General features: G+C 42.3%; 1 protein-coding gene across 1 annotated transcript in view; it reads right to left on the bottom strand.

Annotated features, from left to right (window-relative positions):
* Positions 1–27291, bottom strand: part of pigg (phosphatidylinositol glycan anchor biosynthesis class G (EMM blood group)) — a 192706-nt gene that overhangs the window by 56160 nt on the left and 109255 nt on the right. Inside the window, exons 7-10 of the mRNA XM_084331758.1 lie at positions 18675–18892; positions 15603–15887; positions 14005–14414; positions 8505–8696 (exon numbers count right to left, since the gene is read on the bottom strand). Coding sequence (XP_084187884.1) covers positions 8505–8696; positions 14005–14414; positions 15603–15887; positions 18675–18892 — 1105 coding nt within the window. The remainder of the gene's footprint in view (positions 1–8504; positions 8697–14004; positions 14415–15602; positions 15888–18674; positions 18893–27291) is intronic.

Raw genomic sequence — 27291 nt, 5'->3', positions numbered from 1 at the left:
GCACTGTATCCTCTCAGCTAGAAGTAACTGGTCACTTTAACACTTGGTACCTAAAGCACCTAAAGCAGAGCCTGCAGGATAATGAAAGACCCTCACCACCCCAATAACAGCCTGTTCCAGCTGCTGAGGTCAGGCAGACGCCTGCGAACCCCAGCTACTAGGACAGAGCGGCTTAGGCTCAGCTTCTTCCCCCATGCCATCAGAGCCCTGAACAATGAACATTGAGTGCCACAGAACACTGAACTATCCACACACAAGCACACATGAACACACACACGACACGCACGCTGTGCACGCTCACACACTAGCAGCCACTTAACACTTTAACATGAGCGGGCACACACTCATGCCGCACACTTATGGCCAAAAGGAAAGGCCACTTAAATTAGAATAACAGGAACAGTGTATTGCACTACCAAAGCTACCTAGCATGTCCTATATGCTCTGTAAATAACTATGTACAGATACCGAGATGTCACACCATGTTACCTGTTACCTGTTTATTGCACAATGTTGTTTTTTATTGGATTCTATTATATGTTGTAACACTGTATTGCACATCGTTGCAGGCAAGACCACCCGCATTTCATTGTATACTTGTATGCCGTGACAATTAAAACTCTTGACTTGACTTGACTTTAAACGTAGTCTTCCTATTTCCCGGTTTGTCTATTGCACATATTGTGTTGTAATTATCTGTTTCATCTACAGTATTTATTTTCAGTTTTTTATGGTTGTGAAGTTTGTGTAGTTCAGCAACTTGTACATGTACTGTTGTCCGTTTTTTTTTATCCACTTTTTCTCCCCATTTTCCTATTTTTCTCCCATCCCAATTTCGTGTATCCAATTCTTCCTTCCCCTGTCTTGAACGTTGCTAGACTATGCCTCCCACAGGTCGGTTGTAGTGAGGACAGAAGCCTTGCATCACGTGTCCCCTCCGGTACACGAGGAGGCAGCCTGCCGCATCTTTTCACCGCAGAAGCTCGAACTCTCAGTGGCGAGGAGTAACGCGTGGGAGGCTCACGCTGCCCCCGTCACTTCCTGCTTCCGTCGCACCGGCGTCACCAAACCGACATGTAGGAGTCGCTGTCCACAACGTCAAATCCCCACCCACCGGCTTTCCCACCCTCTAACACTGCCAATTGTGTTAGTATGAACGACCAGCCAGCCGGTAGCAACGCCGAGAGCTGGGCTCGAACCCAGCGTCTCCTGCGTTAGAGGCGAGCGCCTTACCCACTGCGCCAATCAGCCGCCCTGTTGTACGTTTTTGTGATTATGAACTTTGTGTACAGTTGTCTGCTCTGTTAACATCAACCTGCAAAGAGATGACAGAAGGAAATTACAGTATAAATTATAATCTGGCATATTTACATGGACATTTTCATTAAGTAGGCGGTCACTATTTTAAATGAAGTAATTAAATTAAATAAACAATCAGAGTAACCACGTGCGTTTACCCACCCAGTTACCAAACAGACATATACATACAACAGCTTAATTAATTGTCAAACTACACGTTATTTATATATTGTCCTGTTTTAAATGTGACTCTTTTTATGTTGGTCGTACGAAACGCCGCCTACTTTTTAAAAATATCTTTTCCCCCTCCTTTTTTCCGATTTTTCTCCCATCCCACTGTTAGTCGTTATGCCAATTCCCAACCCCCTTCCTGGTTGTTGCACACCCCCCCCCCCCCCCCCCCCCCCTACTGTTGGTCCGGGAGGCCGAAGACTATCACATGCTTTCCTCCGACACATGTGCAGCCAGCCGGCAGCCAGCCTGGCAGCGCAGACTCTCACTGGGAGAGTGTAACGTGTGGAAGGTCACACTACCTCCCTCCAGATCCTTCCCTCGCTGTGCAGGCGCCCCGACCGAACTGTAGGAGTCGCTGTTTACAACGACCAGGACCTACCCACCAGCTTTCTCACCCCTAACACTGCCAATTGTGTTAGTACGAGCGACCAGCCAAGCTGGTAGCAACGCCGAGAGCTGGGCTCGAACCCAGCGTCTCCTGCGTTGGTGGAGAGTGCCTTGCCCACTACACCACCTAGCCGCCGCAACGCCGCCTACTTGATCGACTGGCTGATCATAAATATGCTATCAAAACAAACAATATGGATTATACAATGGCTAAACATCTTCAAGATGCTCACCAAAGTGCCTCTGTTTTGTTTACAGCTATCGGCTATTCATTGCTCTTACATTGTTATTTTTGATATTTTCTCTAATGTTTTTTTCTATTCTATGTTTGATTTGACTAATTTCCTTATGTTGATTCAATACTTTGAGTGTGTATATACATATATAATGTATTCATTTTTTATTTTATATATATTTAGTATTATTGTTTATTCCTTCCACAGTGACATATTTCTTGACATAGCCTACCACTAAGTAGATTGTATCTTTACTGACCCTTTTCTGGCTATGTCATGTTAAGTACGTATATGCTGTGCCTCCATTCATTTAACACCAGCTGTCCCTCATTATAATTAGTCTCTCCCAGAGTTACCGGTATGTTTTTTCTTTTTTCTTTATTACCAGTAGTCACAGTTTTGTTTGGTCGTAGTTATCAACACCCTGATGAAGGCCCTGTGTAGGCCGAAACATGTCGGTTTATTTTAAATTCTCTATATAATGTGAGCCATAAAATAAAGGCATTTTAAAACTTGTAGAGCTGCCTTGGATTTCAACTTTTTTATAACTATAACCACGTGCATTATGTGATATTTCAAAGTACGCAGATTGGGTAACTGAAATGGCTTGATTTTGTTTATCAAAGGGCTTTAGTCATAATTTGTTATATTTTTTATTACATTTCAATGTAATGAGATTGAAAACAGGCTTTTCATTGTACCGAGTCTTTAACAGAAGGGGACAAAGATAATTCTGGAGGGATAGAAATAGCTGACATCACTTAGTATCTTCAAAACACAAATTAAAAGAAATTAACCCTGCTGGCAATACCCCACATTATTTAACATTTAATGCATATTCAACATCCTTGCTAATTACTTTGCAAATACCCAACGGGGACATAACGACAGTTTGTGTAGTTTTCAATTTGTCGACAAGCAATTCTGCTTCTATTTGAGCATTAAGTGAACCAACGTGTCAACTAACTCCACAATGAAATACCACAAAGCAGACTGTGTGTTTAGTGCTGTGAGGCCCGACATAAAAGCGTGGGCTGAATTTATTTAAAGTTTGACCCAGATTCCACAGTACAGAGGAAATCTAAAATAACATTCATACTGTACGTCACAAAACAACACCAGGTGGGCTAGGCTGCCGTACATGGCAGGGACACTGGTCTCATCAACCTCGTCAGTCAGACATTCTGTCAAAACAAGCCAGGTTTCCCCAGCTTGGTCCGAGAGTCAGCTGTGCGAGGATAGAGGGGGTGAGGGTTTGAGCGTCTAATTAGGGAAGCGGTGGGAGAGACTGTCAAGGAGAAGAGGAGAGGTTGGGCGGGGGCAGTTTCTTCTGTTGGGAAGGTGAAGGTCAGGCATACTAGACAGGAGGACCGCGCCGCGCTGCATACTCAAACTAACGCAGAACTCAGGGCTGCGGAACTCGTCGGCAGGCTGCTATCGCACTGTTGAAGCCCTGCAGGCAGGTCTGTGTGGAGGCAGAGGGGTTGACGATCACCCTGCAGGCAGGTCTGTGTGGAGGCAGGGGGTTGAAGATCACCCTGCCGCTTCATTGGAGATCCGTGTTATAAAGTCATCAGTTGTCCAAGTGTTTCATTAGGGCAATATATTGATATTTATCGAATGGCATTATCCACATCATCCAACTTCCACTTACAAAATAAAAAATATGAACACCACCAAAGCCGACAGATATGCGGGTCTAAAGGTGAGTGTTTGTTTTATTGCACTTTCTTTGCTGAAAAATAAATGCTACGTTGGCTAAATGGCTCACGCCAGGCATTTAAAGATGGTGGATTGTTGATTTTTAGCAGGAAGTGTATTGGCACATTCAACTTTTCTGATTGGTTAAAAATGGCCTTCATGTTTGAACTACATCGCCACCTACTGCTTTGGCATTGTACTACATGTATATATAGTACATCACTGTGCTCAGGAGGCAAAAACGATGTCTAACTTGCCTGCCATTACGTTGCGTTCTGAAAAGCTAAACTGACCCTGAAAACTAAACGAAAACTGGCCATAGTGTAACCGCAGCCTTAAAGTGAGTGTGTGCATGTGGATGTGTGTGCAATGAGTGTAGATGGATGGGTTGATGTTACATAGTCATTGAGCATCCTGATGGCCTGGGGTCACAAGTCATCAGAATGACAAAACCCTAACAAACATTCAGAGAATGTTAAGTGTGTGTGTGTGGGGCGGGGGGGGGGGGGGGGTCTGATTGATTGACATTGATTTCTGGGTAGAGTAGTCATTATACATTGTAAGAGAAATGGCTCGATTTTCTCTTGAGGCCTATAACCTGTACTTTCATATATTCAAAAAAGAATTGAAGATCGCTCAAAAGGACACAAGGTCTGTGCTGGGTCACATATTAGGTCATTTTCTCTCCAAATGATTTCTGAAATACTTAAATACTCAATACCAATTGAAAATTACAGGTTTAGTTTGATACTTAGTTACAGAAATAAACAGCACACACAGAACTGTCCTTTAGGTACGTGTATTTAGTACGGGCAGAGACAACATATACGCGTTTCAGCTATAACTAGCCTTCTAACTATTTCTCTAACTAAGAGCCTTTCTGGCCCGTGCACCTGGTAAGAAACTGTTGAATAAGTTAGAGTTGTGCTGCACCCTCTTTAAGTTAGTTTCATACTTACCATTCAGTCCAACATGATGAACATTGTATTATTTAACAGGTTATTTTCCATATGGAAGCAGATACAGTACCATGACATATATCGATATTGGCAAAAGTTCTTCTGAATATAGATTGCCATGTCCATAATCATCCCGACTAGGGATGCAAACACCCTGTTCTCCTGGAGAGGGAGAACTTCTCTGTACTTCCCTGAAATGCTGTGTCACTCATAAGTGTAACCTATAATGGTCCAATTTGTGGTAACTTGACACCTTTAGCTTGCGGCCAGTGGGCACAGCTACGCCCATTAACATGGGAGCGAAAGTGAAGCGCTGGTCGCCCGCCCGCCCGCCCGCCCGCGCGCGACTGGTGTGTCAGGGCTGTGAGCCTCTCTCCTCCTGAGCGTCTCCTCTCGAGTCTCTACCTTCTCCCCGACCAGAGCAGAGAGAAGAGGCCGTTATCTGGGCTTTCGATTTTCATAAAACTACACTACCCAGCTCACGCCAGCCCCTGTCAAACTTGGAGCCGTCTGACGTGAAAAACATTTTCAACGTTATTTTTCATGATTATGTCTCACGGCCCGGGTTGAAAAAAACTGAATGTTATTGCCATAAAATAGAACGTGGTTTGTTTCTTTACCTTTCTGTGAACGTCTAGGAAAAATGGAGGAGCTTTTTTCATTACAAAAAAGTAACTGTACTTACAGTAGATTTCATTCAGTCTTTGCTGCCCTGTAACGGGCACCTGGTGGTACTAAATCCAGATTTAACTCTGCCATTGGAAAGAGGAGATTTGGCTCCATAGATGTATGACTTGGCTAATTTATATTTATATATTTACTGATATTCTATATTCATATTTCAAATTGCATGTGTCCGGATGAAAAAAATGCAGTACTGTATACAAAAAAACATGTAAATCATCAGTGGCAAGTTTTCACGTTTGGTCAATGTTAGCATGGTGTTATTCACCGTCAAAGATTAAAATATATATATATAATAATAATTTATAATACTTTATAATACCGTAATTCCTCTAATAGTAACCGGGTCTCAAATACAAGCCTCTATTAATGGCCGGGTGCGCTCTTGAGCTAAGCAATTATAAGCCGGCCTCCTAATACAAGCCGGGTTACTAATATACTGAGCTGCATACTGAGCTAGTTACTTGATTTCACTTTGAAAACGTTGAAATGACCAGTGACCACCTGTAATTGCACTGTTTACTATTTCATACAGTACTTGGTTTCAATAAATGAACCCAGTACATTTTACTGGGTTCAAACTGACACAAAATGTTGATTTATTCATTATGATCCGTTTGAAAATTTGAAATATAGGTCTCCCTCTTATACAGGCCTCCTCCTAATACAAGCCTGGTACCCGCTACAGTTGAAACAAATACAAGCCGGGGTTACTATTAGAGGAATTACGGTAATTAATAACACATTCCCTGAGGTCCATATATGTCCCTAGATACCAAGATGCTGGGATTAAGAGGTTAAAGGAACACATAATCATTATGGGAAATGCGCTTACTCTTGTCTCCAGAGTCAGACAAGAAGATAGATACCAATTTCCTCTAGTTTCCTGTGCCTTCAGTAGAAAGGTATCTGGCTGCAAGGTAGCCTAGCTTAGCACAAATTAATAGACGCGGATACGGACCAGCTAGCCTAGCTGTTGGCTAAATAACACCTCTCCTGCATTTTCAAGCTAGGCTAGTGGTCCGTATCTGCTTCCATTTACTTGTGCTAGGCTAGTATACAGTACATCTATGGACTATCTCTTTAAAGTTGACATTACAGTTCTTTAAAATGGTGGATGGTAGGCTTGGGCGGTATGACGGTATACCAGGGTATTTCGAAATCCCGTCGGTATGATTTTCAATACCGTGACTTCACAGACTGTGCGCCAAATCACAGATGCGTTTCTTTATATTACACTGACACAGAGTTTTAACAGGGACGGCTGGTTGGTTGTAGTGCACAGCACGCACCAGCAGAGGGAACGGCAGTCCGTCTTTCCCTCTCTCAGTCATAGCTCAGCAGAGCAGAGCTGAGCAGGATGATGCCACGCGCATGTTCCTGTCGGTCTTCCATCTCGCATGTGTATTAATCTGCACGACAAATAAAGACGTATTCTTCTATAGAATGCGGTTATGGACCGGTGGCCGTCCGTTTATTAAAGTCGAATGGACCATGGGTCAACTTCCAATCCAGACATTGGATGATTGTGGATTCGGGTATCGAAATGCTTTTCTAAAGTTTTGAGAGTACGGATTTGTGCGTGAATGTGGACCCGGGAACACGTTGTTTAGGTAAGTCAGTTATGTTATGCTTAAGCGTATGGAAGATGAACGTATGAGGGTCCGGATATCTTTTCTTCAAATGCGGGACGTTAATAATAATATAATTGTTCGAGTTATGAATGCCGGGAGTGTATGTTGTTTGGTAAACCTTTCCAGTTAGACTGTGTGTGTGCGTATTGGCAGGGGTTTAACGGCTTAAGCTGGGTTTTGATTATCAGTTAATCGATGCAGATTAAATTTTGTGCGTCTGTATGTGTAGTTGTGAGTACTGTCGTGAGTTTGTGAGTCACATTGGTCTAATTTCAGCCTCTGTTATACGTTCCGTATGACTCGTTTTATATCTGTGTGTCTCGAATGTGCGCGCTGTGCAGTCTGTTGGTAACACGGGTCGCTAAGGAATTTAACGTGTGCTTGCTTAGAAACAATGCAAGATAACGAGACCTTTCATTATAACGTCTTGCAACTATGGTTATGACTAAGATATTTGAAATTTATTGGAAGGATAAACCCCTTGAGATATGCTATCTCGTTTTCGAGGGGGTCCTTAACATAGGATACAAAACATACAATACGTAACAAAACAAAAAACAGGACAACAAATGCACTATACACTGACAGACGCTCTCCCAAGCTCACCCCCACAATCCACACTGATTCCTCCCAAGAGGATCACCAATATATATATGTTCCCTTATAAAACACATACAAAATTATAATTTGATCTGTAAACGACATGTAAGCCCTAACACTGTAAATCAATAACAGGTGCAAGTAGTCTGTAGATGAGTGAACAAAGATATCTTGAATAACCGGTAAGAAGTAAGAGATCTGAGTGAACTAGGCAGTTTGTTCCAATCAGCTGGTGCTTTATATTTAAAGGCAAGTCGACCGATAGCTTTGATGGTTTGAGGTATACTAAAAAAAGGAAGATCCGTGTGTCTTAAATTATAAGTTGAACTATATGGTGTTAAGAACTGCTTTAGATAGGGGGGATAATTAAAGTAAATACATTTGTAAACAAAAAGCAACCAATGAAAATTTCTTCTGAATTGGGGAGAAAGCCAGTTTAACGACTGAAACATAAGTATTATCAAGTATTTACTCCCGGAAAATCTTTATGTATGGTGATAACGAGTATATTGTTAACTTAGCTCCCCCCCCCCCGCTGATTAAATTAACGTCATACCGTCATATACCGTATACCGGGGTGTGATGTCAGCAAGGTATGACGCTATGAAAAAAATTATACCGCCCAAGCCTAGTGGATGGGATATTAGTTTGTAACATGTGTATGTCCCCTGCGGAGATAATTTATTACCAAACAATTCAATCGGACACTGGGGGCCCCTCCCAAAATCATAGAAGTATTTATGACACTGGGAGAGATGTTCAAAACTTACTTGGACATATTTGAACCAGTATGATGCCAGGGGAACATGACGTTGCTGACCGCGGCCCGGTAGCTGTAGACACCCAAAAGTCCGAGGGCCAGGGCGATCTTGGACACCCAGGAGCATCTCCGTTGAACCAGGAAGTAGATAACAGCCAAAGAGGAAGCGGAGAGCAGGGAGAGGACCACCTTGTGTTCCGCACTGGAGAGACCATAACATGAGGTTTGATACCGTTCTTTTGCATGCAGTATTAATGTGTTATTTTCAGCTATTCTAAAATGGTGTATTTTAATATTAAAATAATCAAATTGAGTATGACTGGAAAGCCGAGATTTGTGTCGGTTGTACCTCTACCTGCAACCCTTTAATTGGTGTCAAAGAGAGCAGTTTGACCTTAGATAAAACCAAGTCAATCGTATCCTTGAGCTAAGATTCCACTTTATCATCATCATTTATTTATTCGTACATGGAATCACCACAGTCCAACAGTACATATTAATATAATTCACCAAATTCCATGGCCGAAAGGCCAAAGGCAAACGACTCCAATTATTAACTAGATTTGCGGTTTGCACAGGTTTGAAGGTACACCACACTGGGCATAAAGAGGAGTTAGACAATCTCAGAGGATATTTCTTCCAGGAGTTATTAAAAAGGAAAGCAGCAAACAGTGGCCTTGGTCGTCGGCCCGATAGCTGGATCAGACCTGGAGTCAACACGACAAAGTAATGATGCCTCCATCTCATTATCCGCTGAGCAGCAGCCATGGAGGAGGGTGAGAAGGATGATGGACTATGTTGGCATATCTTTGTGCTGGTCAGAGTCAAAGCTATGTATATCCTTAGGGGACCATCGGTAGGGTTAGGCATCATTTGGATTTGAACGATTCCGGGTTCCGATTCTCCATTTCGATTCCTGTTCTAAACAATTCTTGATTCCGATTCTTTGAGGTGCAGGTCAAAACAGGTCACAGCTTATTTCGCAGGAGATTTTTTTTTCCAGAACCGGTTCCTATTAGAACCGGTTCTCGGTGCCCAACCCTAACCATCGGGTTACCTGGTAGCGGTTTGAATCAGTGGCTATGAGCATAAGACTGCTGTCGGGTGAAAACCTCTCATCTCCAAGGCAAGGCAAATGTATTATACAACATATTTCATGCAGAGACAATTCAAAATGATTTACATAAAATAGATAAAAAAAAAAACAAGAAATGCATTATGTCACAATGCTTTGGAAAAGCCAATGTCTACGTTAACTCATTCAGTGCCAATCACGAGTATAGTCGGGTTAACTAGCCAACCGTTCAGCGCCAATCACGAGTAGTCGGTTTTGTTAGTTTTTTCTTTTATTAGCTATATCCATTCATTTTTCATCCATCCAGCCTGATGTTATCATTGGGAATGGGTCTGAGCTCGCAAAAGGGCAAATACCGCCGCCTACGCCTTCCACCCGGTATTGCACATCATTGAAATCCCTTCCCCTTGGGCTGTACGCTGATCTAACAAGTCCGGTCCAGGTTTTCCTTCTCGGGCAAGAGTAACGTTTATAACACATGGACTGGGGAGACTGGGAGCAGCATGGATTATGCCTTTCGGATATATAACGTTGGATCAATAAACGCGATCAATATTTGAAATGGCGATTAGGAATCGGATTAATCTTTTTGCAGGACATCAGATGTGAGGTAAGGACTCTATGTTACGAATCTTGGGTTAATCCGATGTTTCTTTCGCCACCATCGGAGCGCGTGTGTGTTTCTGACATTGGCTGCAGGCAAAGCACTGAGAAGCAATTCTTCAGCCCCCGCTTCTGTTCACGCATGATGACACATATAATACCGATAATCTAGCGTTATTTTCAGAACGATTCATAAATCAAGCGACAAATGGCACAATTTCTATGGAAATACATTGAAGCGCCGTTTGCTCGAGTTTCTTGAGATTAGACAGAATGCTCTGGAAATATACTCTTATTCACCACGGTATAAAACGGAAATGTATGTATGAAAAAACAATCTGTTTTGTGCATGTTGACTGGAAGCAACTCACTGACAATCGACGGGTGTATTAGACCCATAGCTATAATATAAGATATATTTTAAGCACTCGCAAATGTCGCAATCTCCCCATTGATTAATCGATGGCGCTCTAGCGCCCCGACCTGTGGCGCTGAATGAGTTAAAGGCACATAACCAGTTCATTACATCACAATGCTTTGGAAAAGCCATTGTCCATTTTAAACTTTAGTTTTACAGCATAAGAAAACAGATCTAAGATCCTCTGGGAGTTTATTCCAGCCATGTGTGGCGTAGTAACAGAATGCGGTTTCACCGTGTTTAGTTGTGATCCTAGGGACAGTTGGCAGACCAGACCCTGATGACTGTAGGAGTCTAGATGGTTCATAGTGTGGAAGCAGATATGTATTTTGGCCCTATAGGCCATTAACACTTTGAATGCCCATCACGAGATATCTCGGGTTATCAGCCCGCCCCCTGAATGCCCATCACGAGAATTCTCGTTTTATTTTTTTTATTAGCGATCTGAATTCATATTTCATTAACCGAGTCTACCGTTGGTAAACCTGCCCCACCAGGCGCTCAGATGTGAAAAAAGCGCCCCCTATCGTCTCCCAGATGGTAATGCACCCTTTTGGACATTTTACTTCTCACGCATGTAACCGGAGCCGATCAGATTAATTGTGGACCCTCAGAACAGCGTGGAATACATATATACAGTATGTAGCGTTGGATCAATAAAAGCGATCGATATTTGGAATGGCGATCAGGAATTGGAATAATCTTTTTGGAGAACATCTGATCTGAGGTAAGGAATCTATTTTACCAGTCTTGGGATAATCAGAGTTGTATTCGCTGAGATATCAACGTGTCCCCTATATGTGTGTGTGTGTGTGTGCGCGATCGCTGATGAGGAACTCAGATAATCGATTTTCAGCTTGCGGCCCCAGCGTGCATACGTACACATACTATCGATAATCTAGCGTTTATTTGAAAACGATTCATAAATAGGCCGAAAAATGACAAAGTTTTTGTGTATTCTAGAATATTCCAGTAAACGTCTTTTATCATGGAATCTTTTTATTTTCCTTGAAAACGAGGGCTTTTCAAAATGCTATAAAATGAAAATTAACCGATAAAAAAACAATCCGCTTCGACAATGTTGACTGGAAAACGAGTCATTGATAAGCGACAGGCAGATTAGACACATAGCCATAATTTAAAACATAGATTAGGCGTTATTAACGCTAACATTAAAGTGGATGGTGCGTATTCAAGCACTAAATCGTGCGCCCCCTGCTGGCACTGAAAGTGTTAATCAATGGGAGGACGAGCACATTTGCGAGCGATTAAACTATATCTTAAATTATGGCTATGTGTCTAATACACCCATCGCTTATCAATGACTTGCTTGCAGTCAACATGTACGAAACGGATTGTTTTTTCATCAGTACATTTCCGTTTTATACCGTTTTGAATACGAGTATAGTTTGAGATTTCTAGAAAGAAAAAAAGATTCTGTGATAGCTTTTTACTGGAATACACAAAACACGTTGTCATTTTCCGGCTGATTTATGAATAGTTTTCAAATAAACGCTAGATTATCGAGAGTATTTGTGTTCTTATGCACGATACAAAAGCGGCCTGAAAAATAATTTATTCGTGCCGCGCTCAGCGCCTAACGCCACACACACACACGTTGTGAACGCTGTGAAAAACAACTCTGATTAACCCAAAACTGGTAACATAGAGTCCTTACCTCAGATCAGATGTTCTGCAAAAAGATGAATCCAATTCCTGATCGCCATTCCAAATATTGATCGCGTTTATTGATCCAACGTTATAGTCCAAAACGCATAATCGAAAGCTGCTCCGAGCCTCCCCAGTGAATCTGGTAACAGACACTGCTTGCCAGAGATGGGGAAACCCTGGACCGGAGTTTTTCTCTGATGCACTTTTTCACTCAATCCAATCCAATGATGTGCATTACCATCCGGGAGACAATAGGGGGTGGTATTTGCCCTTTTCGAGCTCAGAGCCATTCCCAATGATAACGTCAGGCTGGACGGATGAAAAATGTATGGACATCGCTAATAAAAGAAATAACGATTAAATAATGAGAAATCTCGTTATTGGCAACCAACGCATGGCGAGAAATAACAAGAAATCTCGTTGTTGGCAACCAATGTGTTAAGATATATTTCCCCTATGATATCAAGGCCTATGACTGACGCAGTAAGAAAATGATGCCTTGTTGATGTGCAATCAGACTTCAGAAACATACTGTAGATGAGAGAAGTGCAACGTCAAGAACAGTATAAGAAGCACTTCTATGTGGAAGACATCTGATTAACAGGTGCAGATGTTGTACAGTATTTGTATGTCTTATCTAGATTAAACAGTGTGTTAATTCATATATAGAGGTAAAGCATGTAAACAAAATGTCCCACTAGCTATGAATAAGTGAGTGCTGACACAAATATGTATGTTGACAGAAATCATGTTTTATGAAGCCCTATACAAAATGAATTAGTCTAGAATTCCACAGCACACTGGATCTCACTTCACAGCACACTGGTTGAAGACCACTGGTCTAGTGCCCTGCTTGTTGATGTTATACACTGGGGGGTTTGGAACTGGTTTCATCATGGTCCTTACAGTCAAGAAACTTCCCTCATTAAATAGTCAACCATGTGGCTTTCAATTCATGAAGAACAGCGACATTGGAGATACAAGGTTTTGGGCTTGGAGATACAATGTGTTGCTTGCTGCGGCTGCTGCCAGATAACCTGGATAGGAATCCTGTGCTTTTAGGTCCTATAGGAGTCATTCTCTTTCTATAATCTGTCTAAAAGGAACCAGCCATCATTATGCCAGTCCAGAGGGACGGCAACTAACAGCAGCTAAGGAAGAGTGCTAATTCTGCTGTCCTGCAAATGGATTTTCTTGTTCACATATTCATCATGTTCAATGTTCTTTATGATAATCCTGAAGTGTTTGCTATGCAGCTGATGTGATTCACATGATTTTGCTCCTCTGTATTCCAAACACCATCACATTCGACCTTGAATTGATGACTTTTTCTCTGGCGTGAACCATTGGTCAATATGGTCCTGGAAAGGAAAGGGCTGGTGGGTGTGTGCTTGGGTGTGTGCTTGGGTGTGTGCTTGGGTGTGTGCTTGTGTGTGTGTGTGTGTGTGGGGGAGAAGGATGAGTTGGTCACCTCGGGCACAGTATATACTTTATACTGATAAGTATCTTGTATACTGAGGATGATATTGTTAATGATGTTGATAATGATGTAATGTCTTGAATATTGTTGTATTGTTGTTAAGTGTCGGACCCCAGGAAGAGTAGCTTTTGTCAAGTACAAAAGCTAATGGGGATCCTAAATAAACAAACTAAAATAAATAAACCCTGAAAGAAAGGCACACTGTATCATATTTTGACCTGAAACTAACATTGCACATGTGTTATTAGACAACACAGACCCACCTATTCAGCCAGTGTCCCAGATCAGGAAGGTGGGCCCACTGCACCCCGGTCTGGTTGAGGGAGCGCAGCATGCGGCAGCAGGCCAGCGTGAAGGGCGGGGTAGCTAGAGCCAGCCATTTCTCTGAGCCAAAGTCAGCCAGGGGCGATCCAGAGGAGCTGCGGTGGGAATGAGAATCTTTACAGGGGAGGAGGTTTTCCTCCTCTTCCCCGGAGATCCCCCGCTCCCTGAAGTACTTGCGGCAGACGTCCTGGAAGACGACGAGGCAGAGCGTGCTGAGGAGAAAGTACCAGATCTGGTGTTCTTCCTCCACGAAGCTGCTCGCCGCCAGGCTGAGGGTGTGGCCCACCGTGCCCGCCAGCAACAAGACGTCCAGCTCGGAGAGCGCCCATCCGCCACTTTGCGACAGAGACTAACGACAGTCAGAGAACATTGGAAAAAAGGGATTCACACAGGATGTTAAGAGCATCGTGATCTGAGTTGAACTTGGATGGTTTTCACAAGCTATTGCATATCTCTTCTACCATTCAAGATCTGGGTGCGCCTCCCAGTCCCTACCCGATTAAATTACATCCTCAAATTGCATTTCCTTAACGACTGAAAACGTAATGATATGCCGAGGCTTGGGCAGTCATTGCTGTTTTTCATAGGCTCTTGCGGGCGCAGTTTTTAAGCTAGCACATGTTAATAACTCGACTTGAATGTAAAATGTAAGCCTTTTTAAGACCACTTTGAATATAATTTATTACCTATTTCACAGCCATACTGGCAAAAATGTATTCAGGAAAATGACTATGAAAGAAGTAATTCCATACTAATTGTTAGGGGGGAACTGTACTGCTTACTTTGCAGCCTGGACATTTCCCCCAAGCACTTTTAAACACGATACTGAGTTATTGCAACATAGAAGTAACATCCTGATCCAATACGTACCTATCAAAATGTAAGACCTTTTTAAGACCCCACGGGAACCCTGATATACATCAATGAGGATGGAAAATATCTCTACATGCTTTAGGGTCTAAATTAAACAAACAGGGGTGCCTTGATGTTGTCTGCTCCATACTAGGGCCCATTTCAGATCCCCCCGCACTGAACACTACTATTTCCCCCATTGTGCTCCCAGTCATCCTCTCTTGACAAGCGGCAGAGGTGACTCCTAGGACAAGATTACACTTTCCTCTAATACACAGGGGAAAAAGAAAAAGCCAAAGGCTGGTTTGTGTTTTATTGTCACGCATCCCTAGGGTGAGAAATTATGATTCGGTTTGTATGAACGTTACGAGTAGGAGGACCCTGTAATTTGCAATGTTACCTCGATGGCGGTGGGCTTACTTTGTAGAGCCATACAGTTTTAAAGTTACGTTTATATTCTTGTATTGCTAAAAGGTACGGACCAGACTATGAACTTCATGCACAGAAATGTGTTATGTGCCCACAAAGTCAACGCCTCCGTTGACCGCCTATGCAGTAGCCCCAGATTTAAGGCGTCACACTGTCTTTTAAATCAAGATTACAGCACTTTGTTGGGAAGAAGAGTACAAAGTGCACGAAATGGAGAAAATGTGAATCTGCCCCTTTGATGGAGAAGATAAGTTACCTTCCCGGGGATCTTTGGATCCAGTGGGAGTCGCCGTGTTGCCATGGCGACCAGGATACAGGACAGCGCGGAGGAGAAAGCCACGGCGGTGAACACCAGGGCCCAGGGGAGGCTGCAGGAGTAACAGGAGCTCTCGGCAGACGTGCACACCAGCACGTGCACGGAGGCGAGGAGCAGGCACAGGAGGTAGAAAGGCAGGGAGAGCAGCGCCGAGAGGACTGGGATGTCTACCTCTGCGGCCGCGCTCAGGGCCTCGGGCATGGCCAGCAGCAGCACCAGCAGGAGCTGAAAGACAGAGAGAGAGACCGTAATACCAAGTGGATCAGTCTTCTAAACGGCATACATTTCAACTAGGGTTGTCAATATTCCATTCATTTCCTTCAATTCGTCGCATTACCCTTTTTGACCCCAACCACCTCCCGTATTTCTGACACGCAGCCAGCCATGGTGGGAAAGTGTGTTTACATTCCTGATAACTCTGACATGCAAACCAGGAGAATAATATGTGACCAGACATTCCCTCAATGTCTTATTTCGTTATACAACGTTTCCAAACAGTCTTTTGAATTAAATCAAGCTGTATAAATGATGCAGTGATGAATGGTCTTTCCCTGCAGAGCAACAAGTACTGAGTAATGTTAGGCAGGTGGAGCTACGCTGTGCTTGATAATTATGCTTGGTAGTAGTAATGTTAACAGAGATTGTCCGAAGGAGCCGTCTATGAGTTGCCATGTTTAATCTATACAACACTGTATGATAGCAATGTACAATAACATTGTATACAATTATCTATATCTGTATACAGTACATATATATCTGCATATGTACAGTATCTGTATATATACCCACTGTACCCTCCGAATATACTTTTATCTATATCTGTACATATTCCATATACTCTTATTAGTTATACCACTGGCTAGTATGGTTTATTACCATAGTGTATTAATACTTGTACCACTGTATATAATAGCACTGAACATATATTAGCGTAGCAACATATTTACTCTGTAGCTTTGTCATACTGTATAGTCCACATATTACCATGTTACATTGTATATTGCTATGCAATTTACTGCTACTTTGCACTCTGGTTCGATGACAACTTAATTTCATTGTACTGTACTTGTGATGTACAATGACGATACAATTTGTAGAATCTAATCTAATCTCAATGCAAGCAAATTAATGCGTTAAATGTATTTGTATGGATTGACAGCCCTAATTTCAACTCATGTTTATCCCCTGGCTTTCACATCCAAAACTAAACTCATCATTGTTAAAAGTTATCTGTGCAAGCCCTCTCCTACAAGAGCAGCAATTAACAAGATAATTAACTCCTGTTTGTTTGCAAAATAGCTCTTTTTGTTTTGCTTAAATGGTTGCTAGCTAAACTCTGCACACAGGGACGTGGGCTGGGAGGTTACACTTTCAGCTAAATGCCTCTGATCCAAAAACACGTCTTTGCCATTATCAGGTTGGTTCATGGTCCTCACGTAGCCCCTCTCAATCGCAATGCATTTTAGGGATCAGCTGAGTTATGAGTGGCCTCAACACGTACAAAATTGTTATAATTTTTTTTGCCTTTTCTCCACAATTTAGTCATTATGCCAATTCCCCTGCGTGTGTCACAGTCCTTCTCATTGCGTTACCCTCTGTCGGTCTGGGGAGGGTGTAGACTACCTCGTGTCTCCTCCGGTACATCCGCTGAGACTGAGTCGCCATCCGCTTCTTTTCACCGGATAGCGAGAAGTTTCACTGGGAGAGGGTAACGCCATCTCCCCCAGATCCCCTCCCTGCTAAACAGGCACCTGGGCTGACCAGTAGGAGTCGCCAAGACCTCATACCCCACTGGCTTCCCACCCACGAACACTGCCAAATGTGTTCGTTGGAACGTCTGGCCAAGCCATAAGTACCGCTACCAGGGATCGAACCCAGGTCTCTGTGGTGGTACAGTAGGCGAGTGCTTTTACCTACAGTACCACTCACACACTATTGTTCTTAAGTGGATTCAGCATAATTTTCTATCTGCAAGCCCTGCAAACTCCACATCATGAATATAGTGATATCCATTTTCTACTAAGCAATGCTCTTCAATCACACTTTAATACAGTAATATTCATTTTCTACTAAGCAATGCCCTTTAATCACACTTTACTTGACGACGACTTTCCCTACAGTGCTCAATAATGGGCTTGATGATAATTCAGGATATTAATGTTCTACAGTAAGTACTGCAGTACTTTCAAATACACTTGGCCGTGCTGGCTTGGAATAAAGAAGAAGTGCCTGTGTTAAGAGACCTGGTTGACTGAATTCACCAATATGTTGCATGTGGAGAGAATCGGGACATTAAATAGCAGGAATGCCCAATATATTTTAAGACACATGGAAACATTTCCATGCCAACCTCTCAATGGATGGCCAGCCTTTTGGAAACCTTTGATTCTATTTTGTTGTGTTATAGCTCATAATTTCATCTGTAGTGTATTTACTTGTAATGTAGTCTTATTTGAAATAACTTAAACATAAGATCGTAAATGAAAACATAGCAAAACATGTTAGCATAGGATACATGCACAGGTGCTCTGTGGGGACCTATATACATATCCATATCCCTATGTCTAAAGTTCCAAATGCACCTTTTAGTGCAGAATGATGAATGAGGCCATGCATTCATCTTTTGTACTTCTACCACTGGGTGTTGTTTGTACATATATATATATATATTTATTTTTTTATGTTTTGCATATATTTTTATATAATATTTGTTTTGTAAGGTTTTAAATTAGTAAGAAATTACATTCATTTTGAGTAGTTGAAAAGGGGTAGGATTAAATAAGTGTATACTTATTCCTACTCCTTTTCGAACATGTCAATTGAGTTATGTTTATATATACATTTCTTTATTGTTTTATTTAGTTTGTATTTACATACAAATAAAGACTTCAAATCAAATAAAAAATATTTTAATATCGATACTTGCCATCACTGTATCAACAATATTGGCATGCAAAATATCACAATATATTGCTGTATGGATTTCCCCACCCGCCCCTAGCTCTCACTCACCTGGAAGACGAAGACCATGCCAGCCACCATGGAGTACATGTCGTACTTCCCCAGCTGCTTGCTGAGGGCAGAGCTCATGGCAGCCAGGGCCTCCAGGTACTGCTTCAGAACCTTCCTGCCCATGTTGCTCAGAACCTCAGAGGTGTTCCCCTCCAGGTACAGCTTCATCCAGTTCCCATGAGACTTCTCCACCACGCGGAACTGCTCATAGCCTGCCTCTAGGAGACCGGGAAAAGAGGAAGAAGAGGGTTATATCAGGGAGACGGACTGATGGCGTTATTCATTCATTCAATCTTTATTTCAACTCGAAAACTCATTGAGAGCAACCCCTAATTTTCCATGACGTTGAGCATACATACATAATGAATACCGTATAATCATAATAGAGTTTGAACAATCAATTAAAACAACTTCTGATTATGGTGTAATGGTGGTATTTGTATTATTATAGTCTATCATAAAAATGGGAAACAATGTCCAGGCACGCACTCCAGGTTTTTCCAAATTTATTGGCAGCCTGTAAATGACATTTCGGTGTGAACACACCTTCTTCAGAATGGCTTGCATGAAGCATGACGGGTAAGTGACCCTAGTATATACAAGACAAACAGGAAGTGACAACATAGGAAGTGACAACACATTCCCACAAGAGATCTGCAAAAAAGTACAAAATACCACTTACAAGCACAACCTTTTCAGAATTATGTAAATAAAAAAGAAGCGTGTAAATCAAAAAGCAGCGTGTAAATAAAAATAAACATGTAAATCACAAAGAGATATATCTATATATATTTATATATATTTTATACAGAGTAGGCCTACATCTTAAACTCTAAACATAAACACTTATGACCCATATAAGCCATCTTTCAATTATAAATATAAAGAATGATAAATGAAAATAAATAATAAACAATCGAATGAAATGAGATAATCAAATGAAACAGGTCAAAACATTTTCCTCATTGAGGCCTCTAGGCTCTAAACAATCCAGAAAATGAATATAAAAGCATTCCCTTGGGGAGCTCCAGTAGCTCACAGCGTACCTCGAACGCTATTTCGGCGTCGGGGACAACCGTGCGTGTCACGGATCTGGGGTAGCGAGTTCGACTCCCGGACAAGCCGTACTTTCTCAGAGTGTCTTTCCCCCCATCTATACCCCCATTCAACCTGTTTCTGTCGGTCATACTTGACCAGGAAAAAGCGATAAACGCGAAAAAGAACCAGCTGACTGGTCAAAGTTTAAAAAAGAAAAAAAGCATTCCCTTTGTAGCAAGAGCCTGTCTCTGTCGCCGCCTCTTGGTGGTCTCAAGACCTGCTCTATATCTATACCCATGTATTTTAAGCCAGAAATATCATGTCCTAACTTATTAAAGTGCCTTGCAACTGAAGACTTCTTGTAATTTCTTCTTATAGAACATTTGTGCTCAGAAATTCGATTTTTAAAACGTCTTCTTGTTTTTCCAACATGGTAAAGATTGCAAGGACATTTAAGCAAGTAAACCACAAAATCAGAATTACAGGTAATCCGGCCTCTAACAGCGATACTCCTACCTGTACTTGGTTGTAAATAAAATGTCTCTTTAATCATGCCATGACATTGGGTACAAGACAAACATGGAAAATTGCCATTTGGAATATTAGCCATAAAATGGGTCAATTTTTGGGGATAATCTGTTTTAACTAACTGGTCCCTTAAGTTAGGTTGCCGTTTGTAGAAGTATTTGGGTGGTTCCTGGAACACACCTCCGATCTTAGGATCTGACTTTAAAATGTACCAGTATTTGTTCACAATATCACGCATATCTCTAGAAATAGGGCTGAAGGTGGACACCAATGCTACTGAGTTGCTTTTTACTTTGTCTTTATGTGTAAAAAGGGATTGTCTGTTTATCTGTTTAGTTTTATTAAGAGAATTCTCAATAAGGGCCTCACTATATCCTCTAGATCTAAAGTTCTGACAAAGCTCCTTGGCTTGTGTATCAAAAATGTCATCTGTATTACAGATATGTTTATATCTCAAAATCTGACTAAATGGAAGGCTCGTCTTGAGCTCTGGCGGGTGATAACTGCTATAATGGAGAAACAAATTTCGATCAGTCTCTTTTTTGAAAACTTCGGTATGGACAATATTGTCTCTCTTTTTCACCAATACATAGAGGAATGCTATGGAATGTGAATCATAATTCATAGTAAACTTAATAGTCTCTCTCTGAGAGTTGAGAAACAAGTGGAACTCTTCCAGAGCCTCTTTAGTGCCTGACCATACAAAAAAGAAATCAATATACCTCCAATAGGCTTTAAAATGTGTCCAACATATGGATTATTATTGAAAATACATTCAGACTCAAACTTCGACATAAAACAGTTGGCCATATTAACCGCTACCGGGCTGCCCATAGCTAGGCCTCTTTTCTGTAAATAATATTGATCCTGAAAACGAAAATAATTCTTATTAAGGACTTCCTGAGTCAATGATATTAATGCCTCAGTAGAGGGATGTAGCTCTATTCTCTGATCCAAATAATATCTACATGCACTTAACCCATCAATATGTGGGATGCTAGGATATAAACTAGAAACATCCATAGTACACAAAATATCAGTAGCTTCTATACTGCACTCATACAGCTTACCGTACTTTTCGCACTATAAGCCGCACCTGACTATAAGCCGCAGCAGCTAAATTGAATGATGTGTACATATATAAGCCGCACTGGACTATAAGCCGCATGTGTTTTAATGTTTAATTACCATATGTAAGGAGTGGAGCCTGCGGCTTAATTTGACTCAACACGGGAAACCTCACCCGGCCCGGGACACGGAAAGGATTGACAGATTGATTGCTCTTTCTCGATTCTGTGGGTGGTGGTGCATGGCCGTTCTTATATTGAGCTTTAAGTTCCCACCTCTACAGAGAATGACTCCCACCTCTACAGAGAATGACTCCCATTGGGACACAATACTGTCGGACAAATAACAAGAATTAACTCATTTACAAGTTGTATTAAGTAAATAAGGGAACAGATAAATAACATTTCAATGCAGTAAAAAAAAGCAATATTTCGATTTTCGGGTTTTGTCCACATATAAGCCTGTTATATAAGCCGCAGGGTCGAAAAATGGGGGAAAAAGCCGCGGCTTATAGTCCGAAAAGTACGGTACTTAGAAAGTCGGTAGTGTCCTTTAAATAACCAGGTTGTGCTGCAGCCAATTCTTTAAGGTGTGAGTCAACACATTTTGAGATAGGTTCTGTAAGTGACCCGATACCAGCCACAATAGGTCGACCTGGTGGGTTATGAAGATCCTTGTGAATTTTGGGCAAAGTGTAAATAATAGGTCTTACTGGGTTATCATTCACCATGAACTTAAATTCCTTCTCAGAAATCTCACCCTCCTTAAGAAGGCGTTTTAGAACCTCTTTGATCTCAAAAGAGAACCGAACAGTTGGATCTGTGCTTAAATGAATATACACATCTGTGTCTGCTAACTGTCTATTTATTTCAGCAACATAGGAACTCTTATTCTGCACCACTAAGGCAAAACCTTTATCGGCCTTCCTTTACACCAGATTATCTAACTGCATCAATTCCTTAAGTGCTAGTCTCTCTGACTCAAGCAGATTAGGGAATAATCTAGTTTCATTACTTTTCTCACATAGAAGCATAACTTCATCCTCAACTAGTCTACAAAATGTGTCAACTGATGCATGATTCATCTGTGGAGTGAACGTGCTACGAGGCTTGAACAGTGTTTTAAATGGTCTATCAGCTGTGTCCAATGAACTGACTTCTGGCAGCACTGTGCTTCCAGGAGTAGAATAAACAATATTTGTCGACATCTCTAGAATAAAAAGCTTTAAGCTTAATGTTCCTAAAAAACGTAAACAATTCAACCTTTGTAGTGAAACCGTCCACCTTACGAGATGGTACAAAAGAAAGTCCTTTTGGGCGGCTACGTGGAGCAGTGGGCAAGGCGCTCACCACAAATACTGGAGACGCTGGGTTCGCCTGTTCAAGCCCAGCGCTCCACATTGCTTTCAGTTTAGCTGGTCGTCCGTACTTATACACATTGGCAGTATTAGGGGGTGGGGAACTGATGGGTGGGGATCGGGCGTTGTGGACAGCAACTCCTACAGGTCGGTTGGTGCGCCTGCGCAGTAGAATCAGGAAGCGATGGGGGCGGCGCCCCTCCAAAGCGCAGACCCCTGACGCTGAAAGATCGCGCCGCGCAGGTGAAAAGATGCGACTGCTGTTACCTCGAGTATCGGAGGGGAATCGTGCTATGTATGACTTAGTCCACATTGCAGCCGGCTTGTGGGAGGCAAGAAACAGCGTTCGAGACAGAGGAGGGTTGAATTGGATGATACGAAATTGGGATGGGAGAAAAATAGTCGTTTACATTGGGAGTCACTGAGGTCTACCTCTGAAATGTTGACTATGTTTGCCACCTTATTATAGTCTACATTACTTTTACCCTTTTTCTTATTCTCTGCATTGGTTTTATTTAGTCTATTTTATGATAATTCTACTGCTGTGAAGTACTTTGGGCTATAATCCTTGTATGAAAGATGCTATACAAATAAAGTGTATTATTATTACAAACATTATATACTTAGATAATTAGTTCGGGGTAACTCGACAAAAAATATTGAGATATAATTTATATATTTATTTCCATTTGGGAGATCTAACATGTGTGGAAAAATGCAAATGAAAAAGTAAGTGGCTTCGCGTTGACATGTTTCTGACATGTCTCTTGGTATGCAATGTTAGTAATGAGGGAACTCTCACATACTGCACTATATAGCTTGTGTAGTGATGCACGATATATCGGCCCCTGATATAATATCGGCCGATATGGCCGTTTTTTTACACATCGGTATCGGTCCGATATCAAGATAGGGCCGATATTAAAAATAAAATAAAAATAAAAAATCTTTTTTTACATTATCTTTTTCTTTTTCTTTTTACATGTTTTGGCCTTAAATAGTTTCAAAATATCAGTCATTTCGGAAAATAAGTTACAAAAGTAAAAAAAAATTGCGTTTTGGAAAATAGCTCTTTATTTGATTATCATAAAAAAGTGTTTTCTATACAGAGATATCGACATCGGTAAATATCGGTATCGGCCAGAACAGCAATATTAATATCGGTTATCTGTATCGGCCACAATTTTCACATCGGTGCATCACTAAGCTTGTGTTAGCCCAAAATCCAATACTACCGTCTGTAACATTGCATCCATGCCATGCTGTGTTGTGCGTAGTGGTAGCAGCACATTTCAGCAGTTCATTATTAGACCAACTCAAAAGGTGTGGAAATAGCCCCATCTGTTATGCATCTCACTGGGGATTTTCTTTTTTTTTAATCTATATTTACAGGGTAGGTTCGCTGAGGATGGATGCTATTTTTCAGCAAAGCCCTGCTTCACACTCACACAGTATACATTCACACACCTCGGAGCCGCCCAGTACAACCACAGTCTGACACTGTTGGCCACTGAGTGGCTCCAGCAGTTGGAGGTTAAGTGCCTTGCTCAAGGGCACTTCAGTGGTGGGTATTGAGGGATGGGAGAGCATCATTCACTCACTTCAGTACAGTCTGTAACTGTATTTTACGTGTTATGGACCCCAGGAAGAATAGCCACAGCACTGCTGTGGCTAATGGGGATCGAAAGAAACTTAAAACTTAAACTTCCCCAGCCAGATTTTTTCCCTGCCGGTCCAGGGGATCGAACTAGCAACCTTCCAGACACAAGCCCGCTTCTCTAAACTTTAGGCCACTGCTGCCCAACATTTAGCTAGTGCAATGGTTATGTGGTGAATTAAAAGACACGGTTTAGATACATTTATTAAGGGATATCACAATCACATAAAAGAAACAACTGCAATTTAATAAACACTGTTACAACATGTTGTAACAATTTACAAAAGGCAATTCATCACAGCTCCTCTTGTTTTGCAGTGCAGACACATGCCTTAAAAGTACAGTATTATGTGATTGGAGAATTATCTTCCATTACAGTCCTACGCGCATAACTATATATGTCTACTGGTTCACCTAATCACTATGGAAACTGGAGAATAAAAATAGAAATCTGCTGTCAAAAACACCTTGCAACTTGCAAGTAATTTATTGCTTCAAACCAAGCTTTTAAAAAGCTATTATTTTGTGAAGCAGAGCCAAGAACCTTTTTGATTTGCAATATTTGAGATAAAAAGTTTTACGTAATAACCCTTCATCCATTTATTCACTTACTCACTCAACGCAACTCACACTAGTACAAACATCTATTCTACAGTTTGTTCCCACCAACAAAACATTATGAAATTAACCGTCAGAGACCTGGCAAGCGACACAGTAGACAATTCAACAATTTTCTCTACCAACAAACAGTCTTATTGCATTAATTGAATGACCCACTTTCAACCAGTGAATCATTCAAGATATAACCACTGTGGGAGGTATGGTATTTTGTGTGTGTGTGTGTGTGTGTGTGTGTGTGTGTGTGTGCGCGCGTGCGTGCGTGTGTGCGTGCGTGCGTGTGTGTGTGTGTGTGTGTATGCATACGTGTGAGAGACAGAGACAGAAAGAGAGAGAGAGAGAGAGAGATAGAGAGAGAGAGATAGAGAGATAGAGAGATAGAGAGAGAGAGAGAGAGATGAGGGATGAGAGGGAGAAAGAGAGTGAGGAGAGAAAGACAGAGAGAGATAGTGGGGAGGGAAGATATAGAGTGTGTGTGGGGAGGGAAGAGAGAGAGAGTGAGAGAGAGTGTGGGGAGGGAAGAGAGAGAGAGAGTGGGGAGGGAAGAGAGAGAGAGTGAGAGAGAGTGGGGAGGGAAGAGAGAGTGTGTGGGGAGGGAAGAGAGAGAGAGAGAGAGAGAGAGAGAGAGAGAGAGAGAGAGAGAGAGAGAGAGAGAGAGAGAGAGAGAGAGAGAGAGAGAGAGAGAGAGAGGAGAGTGTGTGGGGAGGGAAGAGAGAGAGATAAAGAGAGTGTGTGGGGAGGGAAGAGAGAGAGATGGGAGGGAAGAGAGCGAGGGGAAGGAAGAGAGTGTGGGAAGGGAAGAGAGAGAGATAGAGAGTGAGTGAGTGAGGAGAGGGAGGGAGGGAAGAGAGAGTGTGTGGGGAGGGAAGAGAGAGTGTGTGGGGGGAGGGAATAGAGAGAAAGAGAGAAAGAGAGAGTGTGTGGGGAAGGAAGAGAGGGAGAGAGATAGAGAGTGAGTGAGTGAGTGTGGAGAGGGAGGGAAGAGAGAGAGAGAGTGTGTGGGGAGGGAAGAGAGAGAGTGTGTGGGGAGGGAAGAGAGAGTGTGTGTGGGGAGGGAAGAGAGAGAGAAGAGAGAGAGTGTGTGGGGAGGGAAGAGAGAGAGAAGAGAGAGAGTGTGTGGGGAGGGAAGAGAGAGTGGGGAGGAAAGAGAGAGTGGGGAGGGAAGAGAGAGTGTGTGGGGAGGGAATAGAGAGTGGGGAGGAAAGAGAGAGAGAGTGTGGGGAGGGAAGAGAGCGAGAGTCGGGAGGGAAGAGAGAGAGTGTGGGGAGGGAAGAGAGAGTGTGGGGAGGGAAGAGAGCGAGAGAGTCGGGAGGGAAGAGAGAGAGTGTGGGGAGGGAAGAGAGAGAGTGTGGGGAGGGAAGAGAGGGAGATAGATAGAGTGAGTGAGTGAGTGAGTGTGGAGAGGGAGGGAAGAGGGAACGGCTACAAGGTGAGGAACTCTTCAAAAAGCTGCATATTGAGTGACAGAGAGCAAAATTGTGTATGCATGTGTGTGTATGTGTGTTTGTGAAAAGAGTGAGTGCTGCAATAGGAACTTCAAGAAATAAATTATTATAGATGGCTTCTTCCCCTCAGCAGCTCGCCTGGTAAATGAGTCAGGCGTCCCCCTGCTCCCCCCCCCTCCTGGACCTCTGGACTTGCACTGTATCCATGTCCCCCACCACTGCACTTTACTGTCTTATTGTTGTCTCACTGTTCTGTCCTGTTTTGCACTTATTTATTTATCATTATTATTATTATGTTTGTAACTGAGGGGTACAATTCCCTGACTGTATTGAATAAGTATGGTATCATTAAACCACTACTGCGTTATGTACATTACTACTGGCCATACAGTACACAGGTATATGAGATGAACACCCACACAATAACACGGCTTAACAAGAAAGTACTGTTTATAATATTTATTAGAAGAGCACCAAGATTATCTTACATTTATTAAGATTGAGAGTTGCGCTTGTAAGGCGAAGAATGTGCATAAATAGGTCAAGAGCGTAAGTCCATGAGCATATTACGAAGGGGATAATTAATACCACCTGTAGCATAATAATTATGTAAGGTACACTCGTAGGTCAGCTGGAGATACTAGGGGGGGGGGGGGGTTCCCTCCGGTTGTAAGCCAGCAGGGGGGAGGAATGTTCGGGAGCAAAAGTCTGGATCAACGAGGAATCAATAAGCTCCAGCTACGGGAGGCGGTACATATACTCCCCTTGATCGGCAGACAAAAAGCAGCAGCTATAATCCAAGTATGCGGGACAGCATGGATAAAGGCCAGCCAGCCTCTCCTAGAGACGGGCTTGAGTGATGCTCCTCACGGGTAAATCCCACACAGCAGCGGGGTAGACGGTTCT

The sequence above is a fragment of the Notolepis coatsorum genome, assembly GCF_963971535.1.
Source record: "Notolepis coatsorum genome assembly, chromosome: 16".
NCBI classification, from domain to species: Eukaryota; Metazoa; Chordata; class Actinopteri; order Aulopiformes; family Paralepididae; genus Notolepis; species Notolepis coatsorum.
Note: the sequence above shows the minus strand (reverse complement) of the source record. Positions and strands in the feature narration are given on the sequence as shown.